General features: G+C 59.5%; 2 protein-coding genes across 3 annotated transcripts in view; both read right to left on the bottom strand.

The window, feature by feature from the left end:
- Nucleotides 1-20772, bottom strand: part of LOC140411246 (kinesin light chain 1-like) — a 669745-nt gene that overhangs the window by 255747 nt on the left and 393226 nt on the right. The window lies entirely within an intron of this gene.
- Nucleotides 1-20772, bottom strand: part of polh (polymerase (DNA directed), eta) — a 169315-nt gene that overhangs the window by 30787 nt on the left and 117756 nt on the right. The window contains exons 5-7 of the mRNA XM_072500359.1: nt 14379-14482; nt 13407-13526; nt 657-780 (exon numbers count right to left, since the gene is read on the bottom strand). Coding sequence (XP_072356460.1) covers nt 657-780; nt 13407-13526; nt 14379-14482 — 348 coding nt within the window. The remainder of the gene's footprint in view (nt 1-656; nt 781-13406; nt 13527-14378; nt 14483-20772) is intronic.

The raw sequence follows: 20772 nt of genomic DNA on the forward strand, positions 1-20772 counted from the left end.
GGGAAAAGCTCGTGATGTCACTTTGATGGACTTGGCTAGCAGCCAATCCCCTCTTCTGAAATTCGGGGACATTTTGTGCTTTCGATTGGGATTGGCCGAGCCCCTCAGAAGGTTCAGGTTCCGTTTTGGCTTTCGGTTCCGTTCTGAGAAGGAACTGCATTGGGAGCGGTTAAGAGAAGGTTTATTGACTAATCCCAGGAATGGGCGGGTTGTCTAACGAGGAAAGGTTGGAGGGGTTGAGTTTGTATTCACTGGAGTTCGGAAAGAGGCGACTTGATCGAAACCTTTAAGATCCTGAGGGGTATTGACAGGGTGGCCATGCAGAGGATGTTTCCTCATGTCAGAGAATCTAGAACGAGGGGTCACTGTTAACAATAATGGGCCACCATTTAAGACAAGGATGAGGTGAAATCTATTCTCTCAGCGGGGGGCGAGTCTCGGGAACTCCCGTCCTCAGAAGGCAGCGGAAGCAGAATCTTTGAATATTTTTAAGGCCGAGCGAGATAGATTCTTGATAAACGAGGGGGGTGAAAGGTCACAATCAGATCGGCCTCAAACTTATTGAATGGAACAGGTTCAAGGGGCCAAATGGCCTCCCCGTCCCCCACACGCACTCCTCACCTCCCCCTTCCACCCTGGGCCTGTCACACTCCTACCTGCTCACAGCTGCTCAGGGCCTGCAGACCGAGGAAGCTCTTGCTGCATCCGATGGACTTGGGCAGATGTCGGGCTCGGACAGGTTCAAACTCCACTCCACGGCACAGGTCAAACAGCCAATTCCTGGAAGAGCAACACGATCAGGGATACAAGCAGGGGATGGGGATGGGTGGGGAGAGGGTGGCGGTCGACGTGGGCTGGGGTTTTGGGGACGGTCGGAGACGGGGGTCGGTCGGAGACGGGGGGGGGCGGTCGGAGACGGGGGGGCGGTCGGAGACGGGGGGGCGGTCGGAGACGGGGGGGCGGTCAGAGACGGGGGGGGGTCAGAGACGGGGGGGCGGTCAGAGACGGGGGTCGGTCGGAGACGGGGGGGCGGTCAGAGACGGGGGGGCGGTCGGAGACGGGGGCGGTCGGAGACGGGGGGCGGTCGGATACGGGGGGCCGGTCAGAGACGGGGGGGCGGTCGGAGACGGGGGCGGTCGGAGACGGGGGCGGTCGGAGACGGGGGGCGGTCGGATACGGGGGGCCGGTCAGAGATGGGGGGGCGGTCGGAGACGGGGGGCGGTCGGAGTCGGGGGGCCGGTCAGAGACGGGGGGGGCGGTCAGAGACGGGGGGGGTCAGAGACGGGGGGGGCGGTCAGAGACGGGGGTCGGTCGGAGACGGGGGGGGCGGTCAGAGACGGGGGGGCAGTCGGAGACGGGGGCGGTCGGAGACGGGGGGCGGTCGGATACGGGGGGCCGGTCAGAGACGGGGGGCGGTCGGAGACGGGGGCGGTCGGAGACGGGGGCGGTCGGAGACGGGGGGCGGTCGGATACGGGGGGCCGGTCAGAGATGGGGGGGCGGTCGGAGACGGGGGGCGGTCGGAGTCGGGGGGCCGGTCGGAGACGGGGGCGGTCGGAGACGGGGGCGGTCGGAGACGGGGGCGGTCGGAGACGGGGGCGGTCGGAGACGGGGGGCGGTCGGATACGGGGGGCCGGTCAGAGATGGGGGGGCGGTCGGAGACGGGGGGCCGGTCAGAGACGGGGGGGCGGTCGGAGACGGGGGGCGGTCGGAGACGGGGGGCGGTCGGAGACGGGGGGCGGTCGGATACGGGGGGCCGGTCAGAGACGGGGGGGGCGGTCAGAGACGGGGGGGCGGTCGGAGACGGTTGGCGGTCGGAGACGGGGGGGGGGGCGGTCAGAGAGGGGGGCGGTCGGAGACGGGGGCCGGTCGGAGACGGGGGCGGTCGGAGACGGGGGGGGTCGGATACGGGGGGCCGGTCAGAGACGGGGGGACGGTCGGAGACGGGGGCGGTCGGAGACGGGGGGCGGTCGGAGACAGGGGCGGTTGGAGACGGGGGGCGGTCGGAGACAGGGGCGGTCGAAGGCGGGGCGGTCGGAGACAGGGGCGGTCGGAGACGGGGGGGGGCGGTCAGAGACGGGGGGGCGGTCGGAGACGGGGGGCGGTCAGAGACGGGGGCGGTCAGAGACGGGGGGGGGGCGGTCAGAGACGGGGGGGCGGTCGGAGACGGGGGGCGGTCAGAGACGGGGGCGGTCAGAGACGGGGGGGGGGCGGTCGAAGGCGGGTGGGCAGTCGGAGGCGGGGCGGTCGGAGACAGGGGCGGTCGGAGACGGGGGGGGGCGGTCAGAGACGGGGGCGGTCAGAGACGGGAGGGGCGGTCGAAGGCGGGTGGGCAGTTGGAGACGGGGGCGGTCGGAGACGAGGGGGGGTGGTCGGAGACGGGGGCGGTCGGAGACGAGGGGGGGTGGTCGGAGACGGGGGGGCGGTCGGAGACGGGGGGGCGGTCGGAGACGGGGGCGGTCGGAGACGGGGGCGGTCGGAGACGGGGGCAGTCGGAGACCGGGGCGGTCGGAGACGGGGGCGGTCGGAGACGAGGGGGGCGGTCGGAGACGGGGGGGCGGTCGGAGACGGGGGGGCGGTCGGAGACGGGGGGGCGGTCGGAGACGGGGGGGCGGTCGGAGACGGGGGGGGCGGTCGGAGACGGGGGGGCGGTCGGAGACGGGGGCGGTCGGAGACGGGGGCGGTCGGAGACGGGGGCAGTCGGAGACCGGGGCGGTCGGAGACGGGGGCGGTCGGAGACGAGGGGGGCGGTCGGAGACGGGGGGGCGGTCGGAGACGGGGGGGCGGTCGGAGACGGGGGGGCGGTCGGAGACGGGGGCGGTCGGAGACGGGGGGGCGGTCGGAGACGGGGGCAGTCGGAGACGAGGGGGGGTGGTCGGAGACGGGGGGGCGGTCGGAGACGGGGGGGCGGTCGGAGACGGGGGGGCGGTCGGAGACGGGGGCGGTCGGAGACGGGGGCGGTCGGAGACGGGGGGCAGTCGGAGACGAGGGGGGGTGGTCGGAGACGGGGGGGCGGTCGGAGACGGGGGGGCGGTCGGAGACGGGGGCGGTCGGAGACGGGGGCGGTCGGAGACGGGGGCAGTCGGAGACCGGGGCGGTCGGAGACGGGGGCGGTCGGAGACGAGGGGGGCGGTCGGAGACGGGGGGCGGTCGGAGACGGGGGGCGGTCGGAGACGGGGGGGCGGTCGGAGACGGGGGGGCGGTCGGAGACGGGGGGCGGTCGGAGACGGGGGGGCGGTCGGAGACGGGGGGGCGGTCGGAGACGGGGGCGGTCGGAGACGGGGGGGCGGTCGGAGACGGGGGCGGTCGGAGACGGGGGGGCGGTCGGAGACGGGGGCGGTCGGAGACGGGGGGGCGGTCGGAGACGGGGGGGCGGTCGGAGACGGGGGCGGTCGGAGACGGGGGGGGGGTCGGAGACGGGGCGGTCGGAGACGGGGGCGGTCGGAGACGGGGGCGGTCGGAGACGAGGGGGGCGGTCGGAGACGGGGGCGGTCGGAGACGGGGGCGGTCGGAGACGAGGGGGGCGGTCGGAGACGGGGGCGGTCGGAGACGAGGGGGGCGGTCGGAGTCGGGGCGGTCGGAGACGGGGGCGGTCGGAGACGGGGGGGCGGTCGGAGACGGGGGGGCGGTCGGAGACGGGGGCGGTCGGAGACGGGGGCGGTCGGAGACGGGGGGGGGGGGGGGCGGTCGGAGACGGGGCGGTCGGAGACGGGGGGGCGGTCGGAGACGGGGGGGCGGTCAGAGAGGGGGGCGGTCGGAGACGGGGGGCGGTCGGAGACGGGGGCGGTCGGAGACGGGGGGCGGTCGGAGACGGGGGGCAGTCGGAGACGGGGGGGCGGTCGGAGACGGGGGTCGGTCAGAGACGGGGGGCGGTCGGAGACGGGGCGGTCGGAGACGGGGCGGTCGGAGACGGGGAGGGCGGTCGGAGACGGGGGGGCGGTCAGAGAGGGGGGCGGTCGGAGACGGGGGGCGGTCGGAGACGGGGGCGGTCGGAGACGGGGGGCGGTCGGAGACGGGGGGCAGTCGGAGACGGGGGGGCGGTCGGAGACGGGGGTCGGTCAGAGACGGGGGGCGGTCGGAGACGGGGGCGGTCGGAGACGGGGGTCGGTCAGAGACGGGGGGCGGTCGGAGACGGGGGCGGTCGGAGACGGGGGGGCGGTCGGAGACGGGGGGCGGTCGGAGACGGGGGGCAGTCGGAGACGGGGGGCGGTCGGAGACGGGGGTCGGTCAGAGACGGGGGGCGGTCGGAGACGGGGGCGGTCGGAGACGGGGGGGCGGTCGGAGACGGGGGGCGGTCGGAGACGGGGGCGGTCGGAGACGGGGGCGGTCGGAGACGGGGGCGGTCGGAGTCGGGGGGCAGTCGGAGACGGGGGGCGGTCGGAGACGGGGGGGCGGTCGGAGACGGGGGGCGGTCGGAGACGGGGGCGGTCGGAGTCGGGGGGCAGTCGGAGACGGGGGGGGCGGTCGGAGACGGGGGGCGGTCGGAGACGGGGGGGCGGTCGGAGACGGGGGGGCGGTCGGAGACGGGGGGGGCGGTCGGAGACGGGGGGCGGTCGGAGACGGGGGGCGGTCGGAGACGGGGGGGCGGTCAGAGACGGGGGGCAGTCGGAGACGGGGGGCAGTCGGAGACGGGGCAGTCGGAGACGGGGCGGTCGGAGACGGGGCGGTCGGAGACGGGGCGGTCGGAGACGGGGGCGGTCGGAGACGGGGGGGGCGGTCGGAGACGGGGGGCGGTCGGAGACGGGGGGGCGGTCGGAGACGGGGGGGCGGTCGGAGACGGGGGGGGCGGTCGGAGACGGGGGGGGCGGTCGGAGACGGGGGGCGGTCGGAGACGGGGGGGCGGTCGGAGACGGGGCGGTCGGAGACGGGGGGCGGTCGGAGACGGGGGGCGGTCGGAGACGGGGCGGTCGGAGACGGGGCGGTCGGAGACGGGGTCGGTCGGAGACGGGGGCGGTCGGAGACGGGGGGCGGTCGGAGACGGGGGCGGTCGGAGACGGGGCGGTCGGAGACGGGGGGCGGTCGGAGACGGGGCGGTCGGAGACGGGGGGCAGTCGGAGACGGGGGCGGTCGGAGACGGGGGGCGGTCGGAGACGGGGCGGTCGGAGACGGGGCGGTCGGAGACGGGGTCGGTCGGAGACGGGGGCGGTCGGAGACGGGGGGCGGTCGGAGACGGGGGCGGTCGGAGACGGGGCGGTCGGAGACGGGGGGCGGTCGGAGACGGGGCGGTCGGAGACGGGGGGCAGTCGGAGACGGGGGGCAGTCGGAGACGGGGCAGTCGGAGACGGGGCGGTCGGAGACGGGGCGGTCGGAGACGGGGTCGGTCGGAGACGGGGGCGGTCGGAGACGGGGGGCGGTCGGAGACGGGGGCGGTCGGAGACGGGGCGGTCGGAGACGGGGGGCGGTCGGAGACGGGGCGGTCGGAGACGGGGGGCAGTCGGAGTCGGGGCGGTCGGAGACGGGGGCGGTCGGAGACGGGGGGCAGTCGGAGACCGGGGGCGGTCGGAGACGGGGGGCAGTCGGAGACGGGGCAGTCGGAGACGGGGCGGTCGGAGACGGGGCGGTCGGAGACGGGGGCGGTCGGAGACGGGGGCGGTCGGAGACGGGGGGCGGTCGGAGACGGGGGCGGTCGGAGACGGGGCGGTCGGAGACGGGGGGCAGTCGGAGTCGGGGCGGTCGGAGACGGGGCGGTCGGAGACGGGGGGCAGTCGGAGTCGGGGCGGTCGGAGACGGGGGCGGTCGGAGACGGGGGGCAGTCGGAGACCGGGGGCGGTCGGAGACGGGGGGCAGTCGGAGACGGGGCAGTCGGAGACGGGGCGGTCGGAGACGGGGGCGGTCGGAGACGGGGGCGGTCGGAGACGGGGGCGGTCGGAGACGGGGGCGGTCGGAGACGGGGGCGGTCGGAGACGGGGGGGGGGGCGGTCGGAGACGGGGGCGGTCGGAGTCGGGGCGGTCGGAGACGGGGGGCGGTCGGAGACGGGGGCGGTCGGAGTCGGGGCGGTCGGAGACGGGGGGCGGTCGGAGACGGGGGCAGTCGGAGACCGGGGGCGGTCGGAGACGGGGGCGGTCGGAGACGGGGGCGGTCGGAGACGGGGGCGGTCGGAGACGGGGGGGGGGCGGTCGGAGACGGGGCGGTCGGAGACGGGGCGGTCGGAGACGGGGGCGGTCGGAGTCGGGGGGCAGTCGGAGACGGGGCAGTCGGAGACGGGGGGGCGGTCGGAGACGGGGGGGGGGGCGGTCGGAGACGGGGCGGTCGGAGTCGGGGCGGTCGGAGACGGGGGGGGGGGCGGAGACGGGGGGGGGGGCGGTCGGAGTCGGGGCGGTCGGAGACGGGGGCGGTCGGAGACGGGGGCGGTCGGAGACGGGGGGCAGTCGGAGACGGGGCGGTCGGAGACGGGGGGCAGTCGGAGACGGGGCGGTCGGAGACGGGGCAGTCGGAGACGGGGGGCAGTCGGAGACGGGGCGGTCGGAGACGGGGCGGTCGGAGACGGGGCGGTCGGAGATGGGGGGGGGCGGTCGGAGACGGGGCGGTCGGAGACGGGGGGCGGTCGGAGACGGGGCGGTCGGAGACGGGGCAGTCGGAGACGGGGGGCAGTCGGAGACGGGGGCGGTCGGAGACGGGGCAGTCGGAGACGGGGGGCAGTCGGAGACGGGGCGGTCGGAGACGGGGCGGTCGGAGACGGGGCAGTCGGAGACGGGGGGCAGTCGGAGACGGGGCGGTCGGAGACGGGGGGCAGTCGGAGACGGGGCAGTCGGAGACGGGGGCAGTCGGAGACGGGGCGGTCGGAGACGGGGGGCAGTCGGAGACGGGGCAGTCGGAGACGGGGGGGTCGGAGACGGGGCAGTCGGAGACGGGGGCGGTCGGAGACGGGGCAGTCGGAGACGGGGGCGGTCAGAGACGGGGGGGTCGGAGACGGGGGCGGTCGGAGACGGGGCAGTCGGAGACGGGGGGGTCAGAGACGGGGGGGTCGGAGACGGGGGGCGGTCGGAGACGGGGCGGTCGGAGACGGGGCGGTCGGAGTCGGGGGGGGGGGGGGGGCGGTCGGAGACGGGGGCGGTCAGAGACGGGGGGGTCAGAGACGGGGGGCGGTCGGAGACGGGGGGCAGTCGGAGACGGGGGGCAGTCGGAGACGGGGGGCAGTCGGAGACGGGGGGCAGTCGGAGACGGGGGGCAGTCGGAGACGGGGGCAGTCGGAGACGGGGGGCAGTCGGAGACGGGGGGCAGTCGGAGACGGGGGGCAGTCGGAGACGGGGGGCAGTCGGAGACGGGGGGCAGTCGGAGACGGGGCGGTCGGAGACGGGGGGGCAGTCGGAGACGGGGGGCAGTCGGAGACGGGGGGGGGGGGGGCGGTCGGAGACGGGGGGGGGGGCGGTCGGAGACGGGGGCAGTCGGAGACGGGGGGCAGTCGGAGACGGGGCGGTCGGAGACGGGGGCAGTCGGAGACGGGGCGGTCGGAGACGGGGGGGGGGGGGGGGGGGGCGGTCGGAGACGGGGGGGGGGCGGTCGGAGACGGGGCGGTCAGAGACGGGGGCGGTCGGAGACGGGGGCGGTCGGAGACGGGGGCGGGCGGTCAGAGACGGGGGGGGGCGGTCGGAGACGGGGGGGGGCGGTCGGAGACGGGGGGGGGGGGGGGGGGGGGGCGGTCGGAGACGGGGCGGTCGGAGACGGGGGGCAGTCGGAGACGGGGGGGGGCGGTCGGAGACGGGGGGGGGCGGTCGGAGACGGGGGGGGGGGGGGGGGGGGCGGTCGGAGACGGGGGGGGGGGGCGGTCGGAGACGGGGGGGGGGGGCGGTCGGAGACGGGGGGGGGGCGGTCGGAGACGGGGCGGTCGGAGACGGGGGGGGGGGGGGGGGGGGCGGTCGGAGACGGGGGGGGGGGGCGGTCGGAGACGGGGGGGGGGCGGTCGGAGACGGGGCGGTCGGAGACGGGGGGGGGGGGGGGGGGGCGGTCGGAGACGGGGGCGGTCGGAGACGGGGGGCGGGCGGTCAGAGACGGGGGGGGGGGGGGGCGGTCGGAGACGGGGCGGTCGGAGACGGGGGGCGGTCGGAGACGGGGGGGCAGTCGGAGACGGGGCGGTCGGAGACGGGGGGCGGTCGGAGACGGGGGGGCAGTCGGAGACGGGGCGGTCGGAGACGGGGCGGTCGGAGACATAGAACATAGAAAATACAGCACAGAACAGGCCCTTCGGCCCACAATGTTGTGCCGAACCTTTGTCCTAGATTAATCATAGATTATCATTGAATTTACAGTGCAGAAGGAGGCCATTCGGCCCCCTGAGTCTGCACCGGCTCTTGGAAAGAGCACCCCACCCAAACTCAACACCTCCACCCAACACCAAGGGCAATTTGGACATTAAGGGCAATTTATCATTGGCCAATTCACCTAACCTGCACATCTTTGGACTGTGGGAGGAAACCGGAGCACCCGGAGGAAACCCACGCAGACACGGGGAGGATGTGCAGACTCCGCACAGACAATGACCCAAGCCGGAATCGAACCTGGGACCATGGAGCTGTGAAGCAATTGTGCTAACCACAATGCTACCGTGCTGCCCTTAAGAACAAATAAATCTACACTATATCATTTTCCCGTAATCCATGTACCTATCCAACAGCTGCTTGAAGGTCCCTAATGTTTCCGACTCAACTACTTCCACAGGCAGTGCATTCCATGCCCCCACTACTCTCTGGGTAAAGAACCTACCTCTGATATCCCTCCTATATCTTCCACCTTTCACCTTAAATTTATGTCCCCTTGTAATGGTGTGTTCCACCTGGGGAAAAAGTCTCTGACTGTCTACTCTATCTATTCCCCTGATCATCTTATAAACCTCTATCAAGTCGCCCCTCATCCTTCTCCGCTCTAATGAGAAAAGGCCTAGCACACTCAACCTTTCCTCGTAAGACCTACTCTCCATTCCAGGCAACATCCTGGTAAATCTTCTTTGCACCTTTTCCAAAGCTTCCACATCCTTCCTAAAATGAGGCGACCAGAACTGTACACAGTACTCCAAATGTGGCCTTACCAAAGTTTTGTACAGCTGCATCATCACCTCACGGCTCTTAAATTCAATCCCTCTGTTAATGAACGCGAGCACACCATAGGCCTTCTTCACAGCTCTATCCACTTGAGTGGCAACTTTCAAAGATGTATGAACATAGACCCCAAGGTCTCTCTGCTCCTCCACAATGCCAAGAACTCTACCGTTAACCCTGTATTCCGCATTCATATTTGTCCTTCCAAAATGGACAACCTCACACTTTTCAGGGTTAAACTCCATCTGCCACTTCTCAGCCCAGCTCTGCATCCTATCTATGTCTCTTTGCAGCCGACAACAGCCCTCCTTACTATCCACAACTCCACCAATCTTCGTATCGTCTGCAAATTTACTGACCCACCCTTCAACTCCCTCATCCAAGTCATTAATGAAAATCACAAACAGCAGAGGACCCAGAACTGATCCCTGCGGTACACCACTGGTAACGGGGATCCAGGCTGAATATTTGCCATCCACCACCACTCTCTGACTTCTATCGGTTAGCCAGTTCGTTATCCAACTGGCCAAATTTCCCACTATCCCATGCCTCCTTACTTTGTGCAGAAGCCGACCATGGGGAACTTTATCAAATGCCTTACTAAAATCCATGTACACTACATCCACTGCTTTACCTTCATCCACATGCTTGGTCACCTCCTCAAAGAATTCAATAAGACTTGTAAGGCAAGACCTACCCCTCACAAATCCGTGCTGACTATCCCGAATCAAGCAGTGTCTTTCCAGATGCTCAGAAATCCTATCCTTCAGTACCCTTTCCATTACTTTGCCTACCACCAAAGTAAGACTAACTGGCCTGTAATTCCCAGGGTTATCCCTAGTTCCTTTTTTGAACAGGGGCACGACATTCGCCACTCTCCAATCCCCTGGTACCACCCCTGTTGACAGTGAGGACGAAAAGATCATTGCCAACGGCTCTGCAATTTCATCTCTTGCTTCCCATAGAATCCTTGGATATATCCCGTCAGGCCCGGGAGACTTGTCTATCCTCAAGTTTTTCAAAATGCCCAACACATCTTCCTTCCTAACAAGTATTTCCTCGAGCTTACCAATCTGTTTCACACTGTCCTCTCCAACAATATCGCCCCTCTCATTTGTAAATACAGAAGAAAAGTACTCATTCAAGACCTCTCCTATCTCTTCAGACTCAATACACAATCTCCCGCTACTATCCTTGATCGGACCTACCCTCGCTCTAGTCATTCTCATATTTCTCACATATGTGTAAAAGGCCTTGGGGTTTTCCTTGATCCTACCCGCCAAAGATTGTTCATGCCCTCTCTTAGCTCTCCTAATCCCTTTCTTCAGTTCCCTCCTGGCTATCTTGTATCCCTCCAATGCCCTGTCTGAACCTTGTTTCTTCAGCCTTACATAAGTCACCTTTTTTCTCTTAACAAGACATTCAACCTCTCTTGTCAACCATGGTTCCCTCACTCGACCATCTCTTCCCTGCCTGACAGGTACATACATATCAAGGACACGGAGCACCTGTTCCTTGAACAAGTTCCACATTTCACTTGTGTCCTTCCCTGCCAGCCTATGTTCCCAACTTATGCACTTCAATTCTTGTCTGACAACATCGTATTTACCCTTCCCCCAATTGTAAACCTTGCCCTGTTGCACGCACCTATCCCTCTCCATTACTAAAGTGAAAGTCACAGAATTGTGGTCACTATCTCCAAAATGCTCCCCCACTAACAAATCTATCACTTGCCCTGGCTCATTACCCAGTACTAAATCCAATATTGCCCCTCCTCTGGTCGGACAATCTACATACTGTGTTAGAAAAGCTTCCTGGACACACTGCACAAACACCACCCCATCCAAACTATTTGATCTAAAGAGTTTCCACTCAATATTTGGGAAGTTAAAGTCGCCCATGACTACTACCCTATGACTTCTGCACCTTTCCAAAATCTGTTTCCCAATCTGTTCCTCCACATCTCTGCTACTATTGGGGGGCCTATAGAAAACTCCTAACAAGGTGACTGCTCCTTTCCTATTTCTGACTTCAACCCACACTACCTCAATAGGGTGATACTCCTCGAACTGCCTTTCTGCAGCTGTTATACTATCTCTAATTAATAATGCCACCCCCCCCACCTCTTTTACCACCCTCCCTAATCTTATTGAAACATCTATAACCAGAGACCTCCAACAACCATTTCTGCCCCTCTTCTATCCAAGTTTCCGTGATGGCCACCACATCGTAGTCCCAAGTACCGATCCATGCCTTAAGTTCACCCACCTTATTCCTGATGCTTCTTGCGTTGAAGTATACACACTTCAACCCATCTCCGTGCCTGCAAATACTCTCCTTTGTCAGTGTTCCCTTCCCCACTGCCTCATTACATGCTTTGGCGTCCTGAATATCGGCTACCTTAGTTGCTGGACTACAAATCCGGTTCCCATTCCCCTGCCAAATTAGTTTAAACCCTCCCGAAGAGTACTAGCAAACCTCCCTCCCAGGATATTGGTGCCCCTCTGGTTCAGATGCAACCCGTCCTGCTTGTACAGGTCCCACCTTCCCCAGAATGCGCTCCAATTATCCAAATACCTGAAGCCCTCCCTCCTACACCATTCCTGCAGCCACGTGTTCAACTGCACTCTCTCCCTATTCCTAGCCTCACTATCACGTGGCACCGGCAACAAACCAGGGATGACAACTCTGTCTGTCCTGGCTTTCAACTTCCAGCCTAACTCCCTCAACTTGTTTATTACCTCCACACCCCTTTTCCTACCTATGTCGTTGGTACCAATGTGCACCACGACTTCTGGCTGCTCACCCTCCCCCTTAGGGATCCTGAAGACACGATCCGAGACATCCCTGGCCCTGGCACCCGGGAGGCAACATACCTTCCGGGAGTCTCGCTCGCGACCACAGAATCTCCTATCTATTCCCCTAACCATTGAATCTCCTACAACTATTGCTTTTCTATTCTCCCCCCTTCCCTTCTGAGCCCCAGAGCTAGACTCCGTGCCAGAGACCTGGCCGCTAGGGCCTTCTCCCGGTAGGTCATCCCCCCCAACAGCATCCAAAACGGTATACTTGTTTTGAAGGGGAACGGCCACGAGGGATCCCTGCACTGTCTGCCTGTTTGTTTTTTTCCCCCTGACTGTAACCCAGCTATTCTTGTCCTGTACCTTGGGTGTGGTTACCTCCCTGTAAATCTTCTCAATCACCCCCTCTGCCTCCCGGATGATCCGAAGTTCATCCAGCTTCAGCTCCAGTTCCCTAACACGGTCTTTGAGGAGCTGAAGTTGGGTGCACTTCCCGCAGGTATAGTCAGCGGGGACACCGGTGGTATCCCTCACCACCCACATCCTACAGGAGGAGCATGTAACTGGCCTAGCCTCCATCCCCTCTTACCTGACAGAATATAGCTGCTGTGTGGACTAACTAGATCTCCGCCCTCCGACTCTGCTCCCAGTCAGCTACACTTCCTGTAAACTCCTGGCTCTCTTCTCACTCTTTGCGGAAATGTCGGAAACAAAATGAAAGGAGCACCTTACTCCCTCCTCACCTAACTCCCTCGGTCACCAAACTCTCACTATCGCACTCAAAAAGCACCAAATTCAGCACTCAGTGCAAAAGACGGGGGGCAGTCGGAGACCGGGGCGGGCCGTCAGGGACGGGAGGGCGGTCGGAGACGGAGGGCAGTCGGAGACGGGGCAGTCGGAGTCGGGGGCGGTCGGAGACGGGGCAGTCGGAGACGGGGCGGTCGGAGAAGGGGGCGGTCGGAGTCGGGGCAGTCGGAGACGGGGCAGTCGGAGTCGGGGGCGGTCGGAGACGGGGCAGTCGGAGTCGGGGCGGTCGGAGACGGGGCGGTCGGAGACGGGGGCAGTCGGAGACGGGGCAGTCGGAGTCGGGGCGGTCGGAGACGGGGGCGGTCGGAGACGGGGGGCAGTCGGAGACCGGGGCGGGCGGTCAGGGACGGGAGGGCGGTCGGAGACGGGGGGCAGTCGGAGTCGGGGCGGTCGGAGTCGGGGCGGTCGGAGACGGGAGGGCGGTCGGAGACGGGGGGCAGTCGGAGTCGGGGCGGTCGGAGACGGGGGCGGTCGGAGACGGGGCAGTCGGAGTCGGGGCGGTCGGAGAAGGGGGCGGTCGGAGTCGGGGCGGTCGGAGACGGGGGCGGTCGGAGTCGGGGCGGTCGGAGACGGGGGCGGTCGGAGACGGGGGCGGTCGGAGTCGGGGCGGTCGGAGACGGGGGCGGTCGGAGACGGGGGGCAGTCGGAGACCGGGGCGGGCGGTCAGGGACGGGAGGGCGGTCGGAGATGGCGGTGACAGCGGTAGTCGGGGAGTGGCGGTCGCCGGAACAGGCGCAGCAGCTGGGCTCAGGGGTGTGTTGTCTTACCCAGTTTTCTCTCCAAAGTCCATGTGGAGCCGAGACTCTGTGAACGCTCGCAGCTGTCCCATGTACTTGATGTGGAGTTGCTCAGTGACAGACTCCCCGAACTTCCCACCAAGATTGCGGCTGAAACAAGAGACGAGAGATTATCACAGAATTTACAGTGCAGAAGGAGGCCATTCGGCCCATCGAGTCTGCACCGGCTCTTGGAAAGAGCACCCTACCCAAGGTCAACATCTCCACCCTAACCCCATAACCCAGCAACCCCACCCAACCCTAAGGGCAATTTTGGACACTAAGGGCAATTTATCATGGCCAATCCACCTAACCTGCACATCTTTGGACTTGTGGGAGGAACCCGGAGCCCCCGGAGGAAACCCACGCAGACACGGGGAGGATGTGCAGACTCCGCACAGACAGTGACCCAAGCCGGAATCGAACCTGGGACCCTGGATGGAGAGGTCAGGAGGGGTGAAGTTAACTTGTTGAGTACTTCTGGGTGACAGGAGGGATTGGCATGCGAGGGTGACGTAGTCAGGGGTTTGGAGATTCCCCTGTGACCCCCACACCCTTCTCCTGGATTCAGGTTTGAGATTCAGTGATGCTCAGTGGGCCATTCGACTACAGGGGTATCACAATGCTGACGGACTCTCTCCACACAGTAGACACACCATCTCTTTCTGGACATTGTCCTGACTAGAACCAGGCCCCAACAGTGTCTCGGACACTGGGCAGAAACCCCAATATTATATTTAATTTGGTCACACTGAGAAAGGATACCTTGTTCCAGAAGCGATCACATGCTCAAACAGGGACATGGCAATTAAAACAAACTTTATTATTAACTCCTTCTCAAAATTAACTTCAACATCATGAAGAAATACCCATTAAATAATGCTTAACAAGGACAATGAAACACCGACTCTGAACTGCTATCTTTTATCCCCACTCAAGCACACTGAAATACGGTATGCTTACATTTTTCCAACGGGCAGAGCATCAAACAGTCCAGACACGGAGCACATCGGCAGGATCGTCTGAGCATTCGGTTTATGCAAACCACAGCTCAGCTTCGCCAAGACCTAGACACGTACAGCAGACAGTCAGAGACCTGCTAACGTCTGTACACACAGCGGTCAACAAAACCAACAGTAACAGATACCCAGCAGTGAGTTACAGACTGGAATCCAATCGAGGGGTTCGGGGTGGTTTCTATATAGAGTAACAGATACCCGGGAGTGAGTTACAGACTGGAATCTAATCGAGGGGTACGGGGCGGTTTATATATAGAATAACAGATACCCGGGAGTGAGTTACAGACTGGAATCTAATCGAGGGGTTCAGGGTGGTTTATATATAGAATAACAGATACCCAGCAGTGAGTTACAGACTGGAATCCAATTGAGGGGTTCGGGGCGGTTTATATATAGAATAACAGATACCCGGGAGTGAGTTACAGACTGGAATCCAATCGAGGGGTACGGGGCGGTTTATATATAGAATAACAGATACCCGGGAGTGAGTTACAGACTGGAATCTAATCGAGGGGTTCAGGGCGGTTTATATATAGAATAACAGATACCCGGGAGTTACAGACTGGAATCTAATCGAGGGGTTCGGGGTGGTTTATATATAGAATAACAGATACTCGGGAGTGAGTTACAGACTGGAATCTAATCGAGGAGTTCAGGGTGGTTTATATATAGAATAACAGACACCCGGGAGTGAGTTACAGACTGGAATCTAATCGAGGAGTTCAGGGTGGTTTATATATAGAATAACAGATACCCGGGAGTGAGTTACAGACTGGAATCTAATCGAGGGGTTCAGGGTGGTTTATATATAGAATAACAGACACCCGGGAGTGAGTTACAGACTGGAATCTAATCGAGGAGTTCAGGGTGGTTTATATATAGAATAACAGATACCCGGGAGTGAGTTACAGACTGGAATCTAATCGAGGGGTTCGGGGTGGTTTATATATAGAATAACAGACACCCGGGAGTGAGTTACAGACTGGAATCTAATCGAGGGCTTTGGGGTGGTTTATATATAGAATAACAGATACCCGGGAGTGAGTTACAGACTGGAATCTAATCGAGGAGTTCAGGGTGGTTTATATATAGAATAACAGATACCCGGGAGTGAGTTACAGACTGGAATCTAATCGAGGGGTTCGGGGTGGTTGATATATAGAATAACAGATACCCGGGAGTGAGTTACAGACTGGAATCTAATCGAGGGGTTCGGGGTGGTTTATATATAGAATAACAGATACCCGGGAGTGAGTTACAGACTGGAATCTAATCGAGGGGTTCGGGGTGGTTTATGTATAGAATAACAGATACCCGGGAGTGAGTTACAGACTGGAATCTAATCGAGGGGTTCGGGGTGGTTTATATATAGAATAACAGATACCCGGGAGTGAGTTACAGACTGGAATCTAATCGAGGGGTTCGGGGTGGTTTATATATAGAATAACAGATACCCGGGAGTGAGTTACAGACTGGAATCTAATCGAGGGGTTCGGGGTGGTTTATGTATAGAATAACAGATACCCGGGAGTGAGTTACAGACTGGAATCTAATCGAGGGGTTCGGGGCGGTTTATATATAGAATAACAGATACCCGGGAGTGAGTTACAGACTGGAATCTAATCGAGGGGTTCAGGGTTGTTTATATAGAGAATAACAGATACCCGGGAGTGAGTTACAGACTGGGATCTAATCGAGGGGTTCGGGGTGGTTTATATATAGAATAACAGATACCCGGGAGTGAGTTCCAGACTGGAATCCAATCAAGGGGTTCGGGGTGGTTTATATATAGAATAACAGATACCCGGGAGTGAGTTACAGACTGGAATCTAATCGAGGGGTTCGGGCTGGTTTATATATAGAATGACAGATACCCGGGGGTGAGTTACAGACTGGAATCTAATCGAGGGGTTCGGGGTGGTTTATATAGAGAATAACAGATACCCGGGAGTGAGTTACAGACTGGAAACTAATCGAGGGGTTCAGGGTGGTTTATATATAGAATAACAGTCACCCGGGAGTGAGTTACAGACTGGAATCTAATCGAGGGGTTCAGGGTGGTTTATATAGAGAATAACAGATACCCGGGAGTGAGTTACAGACTGGAATCTAATCGAGGGGTTCAGGGTGGTTTATATAGAGAATAACATACACCCGGGAGTGAGTTACAGACTGGAATCTAATCGAGGGGTTCAGGGTGGTTTATATATAGAATAACAGACACCCGGGAGTGAGTTACAGATAAAATCTAATCGAGGAGTTCAGGTTGGTTTATATAGAGAATAACAGATACCCGGGAGTGAGTTACAGACTGGAATCTAATCGAGGGGTTCAGGGTGGTTTATATGGAGAATAACAGATACCCGGGAGTGAGTTACAGACTGGAATCTAATCAAGGGGTTCGGGGTGGTTTATATATAGAATAACAGATACCCAAGAGTGAGTTACAGACTGGAATCTAATAGAGGGGTTCGGGGTGGTTTATATATAGAATAACAGATACCCGGGAGTGAGTAACAGACTGGAATCGAATCGAGGGTTTCAGGGTGGTTTATATAGAGAATGACAGATACCCGGGAGTGAGTTACAGACTAGAAACTAATCGAGGGGTTCGGGGTGGTTTATATATAGAATAACAGATACCCAGGACTGAGTTACAGACTGGAATGTAATCGAGGGGTTCAGGGGGGTTTATATATAGAATAACAGATACCCAGGACTGAGTTACAGACTGGAATCTAATCGAGGGGTTCGGGGTGCTTTATATATAGAATAACAGATACCCGGGAGTGAGTTACAGACTGGAATCTAATAGAGGGGTTCGGGGTGGTTTATGTATAGAATAACAGATACCCGGGAGTGAGTTACAGACTGGAATCCAATCAAGGGGTTCGGGGTGGTTTATATATAGAATAACAGATACCCGGGAGTGAGTTACAGACAGGAATCTAATCGAGGGGTTCGGGCTGGTTTATATATAGAATGACAGATACCCGGGGGTGAGTTACAGACTGGAATCTAATCGAGGGGTTCGGGGTGGTTTATATAGAGAATAACAGATACCCGGGAGTGAGTTACAGACTGGAATCTAATCGAGGGGTTCAGGGTGGTTTATATAGAGAATAACAGATACCCGGGAGTGAGTTACTGACTGGAATCTAATCGAGGGATTCATGGTGATTTATATATAGAATAACAGATACCCGGAATGAGTTACAGACAGGAATCGAATTAAGGGGTTCAGGGTGGTGTATATATGGAATAACAGATACCCGGGAGTGAGTTACAGACTGGAACCTAATCGAGGGCTTCGGGGTGGTTTATATAGAGAATAACAGATACGCGGGAGTGAGTTACACACTGGAATCTAATCGAGGGGTTCAGGGTGGTTTATATACAGAATAACAGATACCCGGGAGTGAGTTACAGGCTGGAATCTAATCGAGGGGTTCAGGGTGGTTTATATATAGAATAACAGATACCCGGGAGTGAGTTACAGACTGGAATCTCAGCGAGGGGTTCGGGGGGTTTATATATAGAATAACAGACGCCCAGGAGTGAGTTACAGACTGGAATCTAATCGAGGGGTTCAGGGTGGTTTATATATAGAATAACAGATACCCGGGAGTGAGTTAGAGACTGGAATCTAATCGAGGGGTTCAGGGTGATTTATATATAGAACAGATACCCGGGAATGAGTTACTGACTGGAATCTAATCGAGGGGTTCGGGGTGGTTTTCTATCGAATAACAGATACCCGGTAGTGAGTCACAGACTGGAATCTAATCGAGGGGTTCAGGGTGGTTTATTTATAGAATAACAGATTCACGGGAGTGAGTTACAGACTGGAATCTAATCGAGGGGTTCGGGGTGGTTTATATATAGAATAACAGATACCCGGGAGTGAGTTACAGACTGGAATCTAATTGAGGGGTTCAGGGTGGTTAGAATAACAGATACCCAGGAGTGAGTTACAGACTGGAATCTAATCGAGGGGTTTGGGGTGGTTTATATACAGAGTAACAGATACCCGGGAGTGAGTTACAGACTGGAATCTAATCGAGGGGTCGGGGTGGTTTATATATAGAATAACAGATACGCGGGAATGAGTTACAGACTGGAATCTAATCGAGGGGTTCGGGATGGTTTATATAGAGAATAACAGATACCCGGGAGTGAGTTACAGACTGGAATCTAATCGAGGGGTTCGGGGTGGTTTATATATAGAATAACAGATACCCGGGAGTGAGTTACAGACTGGAATCTAATCGAGGAGTTCAGGGTGGTTTATATATAGAATAACAGATACCCGGGAGTGAGTTACAGACTGGAATCTAATCGAGGCGTTCAGGGTGGTTTATATATAGAATAACAGATACCCGGGAGTGAGTTACAGACTGGAATCTAATCGAGGGGTTCAGGGTGGTTTATATATAGAATAACAGATACCAGGGAGTGAGTTACAGACTGGAATCTAATCGAGGGGTTCAGTGTTGTTTATATAGAGAATAACAGATACCCGGGAGTGAGTTACAGACTGGGATCTAATCGAGGGGTTCGGGGTGGTTTATATATAGAATAACAGATACCCGGGAGTGAGTTACAGACTGGAATCCAATCAAGGGGTTCGGGGTGGTTTATATATAGAATAACAGATACCCGGGAGTGAGTTACAGACTGGAATCTAATCGAGGGGTTCGGGCTGGTTTATATATAGAATGACAGATACCCGGGGGTGAGTTACAGACTGGAATCTAATCGAGGGGTTCGGGGTGGTTTATATAGAGAATAACAGATACCCGGGAGTGAGTTACAGACTGGAAACTAATCGAGGGGTTCAGGGTGGTTTGTATATAGGATAACAGATACCCGGGAGTGAGTTACAGACTGGAATCTAATCGAGGGGTTCGGGGTGGTTAATACACAGAAAAACAGGTACCCGGGAGTGAGTTACAGACTGGAATCTAATCGGCGGGTTCAGGGTGGTTTATATATAGAATAACAGATACCCGGGAGTGAGTTACAGACTGGAATCTAATCGAGGGATTCGGGTGGTTTATATATAGAACAGATACCCGGGAATGAGTTACAGACTGGAATCTAATCGAGTGGTTCGGGGTGGTTTATATATAGAATAACAGATACGTGGGAGTGAGTTACAGACTGGAATTTAATCGAGGGTCGGGGTGGTTTATATATAGAATAACAGAGACCCCGGAGTGAGTTACAGACTGGAATCTAATCGAGGCGTTCAGGGTGTTTTATATACAGAGTAACAGATACCTGGGAGTGAGTTACAGACTGGAATCTAATCGAGGGGTTCAGGGTGGTTTATATATAGAATAACAGTCACCCGGGAGTGAGTTACAGACTGGAATCTAATCGAGGGGTTCAGGGTGGTTTATATAGAGAATAACAGATACCCGGGAGTGAGTTACAGACTGGAATCTAATCGAGGGGTTCAGGGTGGTTTATATAGAGAATAACATACACCCGGGAGTGAGTTACAGACTGGAATCTAATCGAGGGGTTCAGGGTGGTTTATATATAGAATAACAAACACCCGGGAGTGAGTTACAGACTAGAATCTAATCGAGGATTTCAGGTTGGTTTATATAGAGAATAACAGATACCCGGGAGTGAGTTACAGACTGGAATCTAATCGAGGGGTTCAGGGTGGTTTATATGGAGAATAACAGATACCCGGGAGTGAGTTACAGACTGGAATCTAATCAAGGGGCTCGGGGTGGTTTATATATAGAATAACAGATACCCAAGAGTGAGTTACAGACTGGAATCTAATAGAGGGGTTCGGGGTGGTTTATATATAGAATAACAGATACCCGGGAGTGAGTAACAGACTGGAATCGAATCGAGGGTTTCAGGGTGGTTTATATAGAGAATGACAGATACCCGGGAGTGAGTTACAGACTAGAAACTAATCGAGGGGTTCGGGGTGGTTTATATATAGAATAACAGATACCCAGGACTGAGTTACAGACTGGAATCTAATCGAGGGGTTCAGGGGGGTTTATATATAGAATAACAGATACCCAGGACTGAGTTACAGACTGGAATCTAATCCAGGGGTTCGGGGTGCTTTATATATAGAATAACAGATACCCGGGAGTGAGTTACAGACTGGAATCTAATAGAGGGGTTCGGGGTGGTTTATGTATAGAATAACAGATACCCGGGAGTGAGTTACAGACTGGAATCCAATCAAGGGGTTCGGGGTGGTTTATATATAGAATAACAGATACCCGGGAGTGAGTTACAGACAGGAATCTAATCGAGGGGTTCGGGCTGGTTTATATATAGAATGACAGATACCCGGG

Source organism: Scyliorhinus torazame, chromosome 4, assembly GCF_047496885.1.
Source record: "Scyliorhinus torazame isolate Kashiwa2021f chromosome 4, sScyTor2.1, whole genome shotgun sequence".
NCBI lineage: Eukaryota > Metazoa > Chordata > Chondrichthyes > Carcharhiniformes > Scyliorhinidae > Scyliorhinus > Scyliorhinus torazame.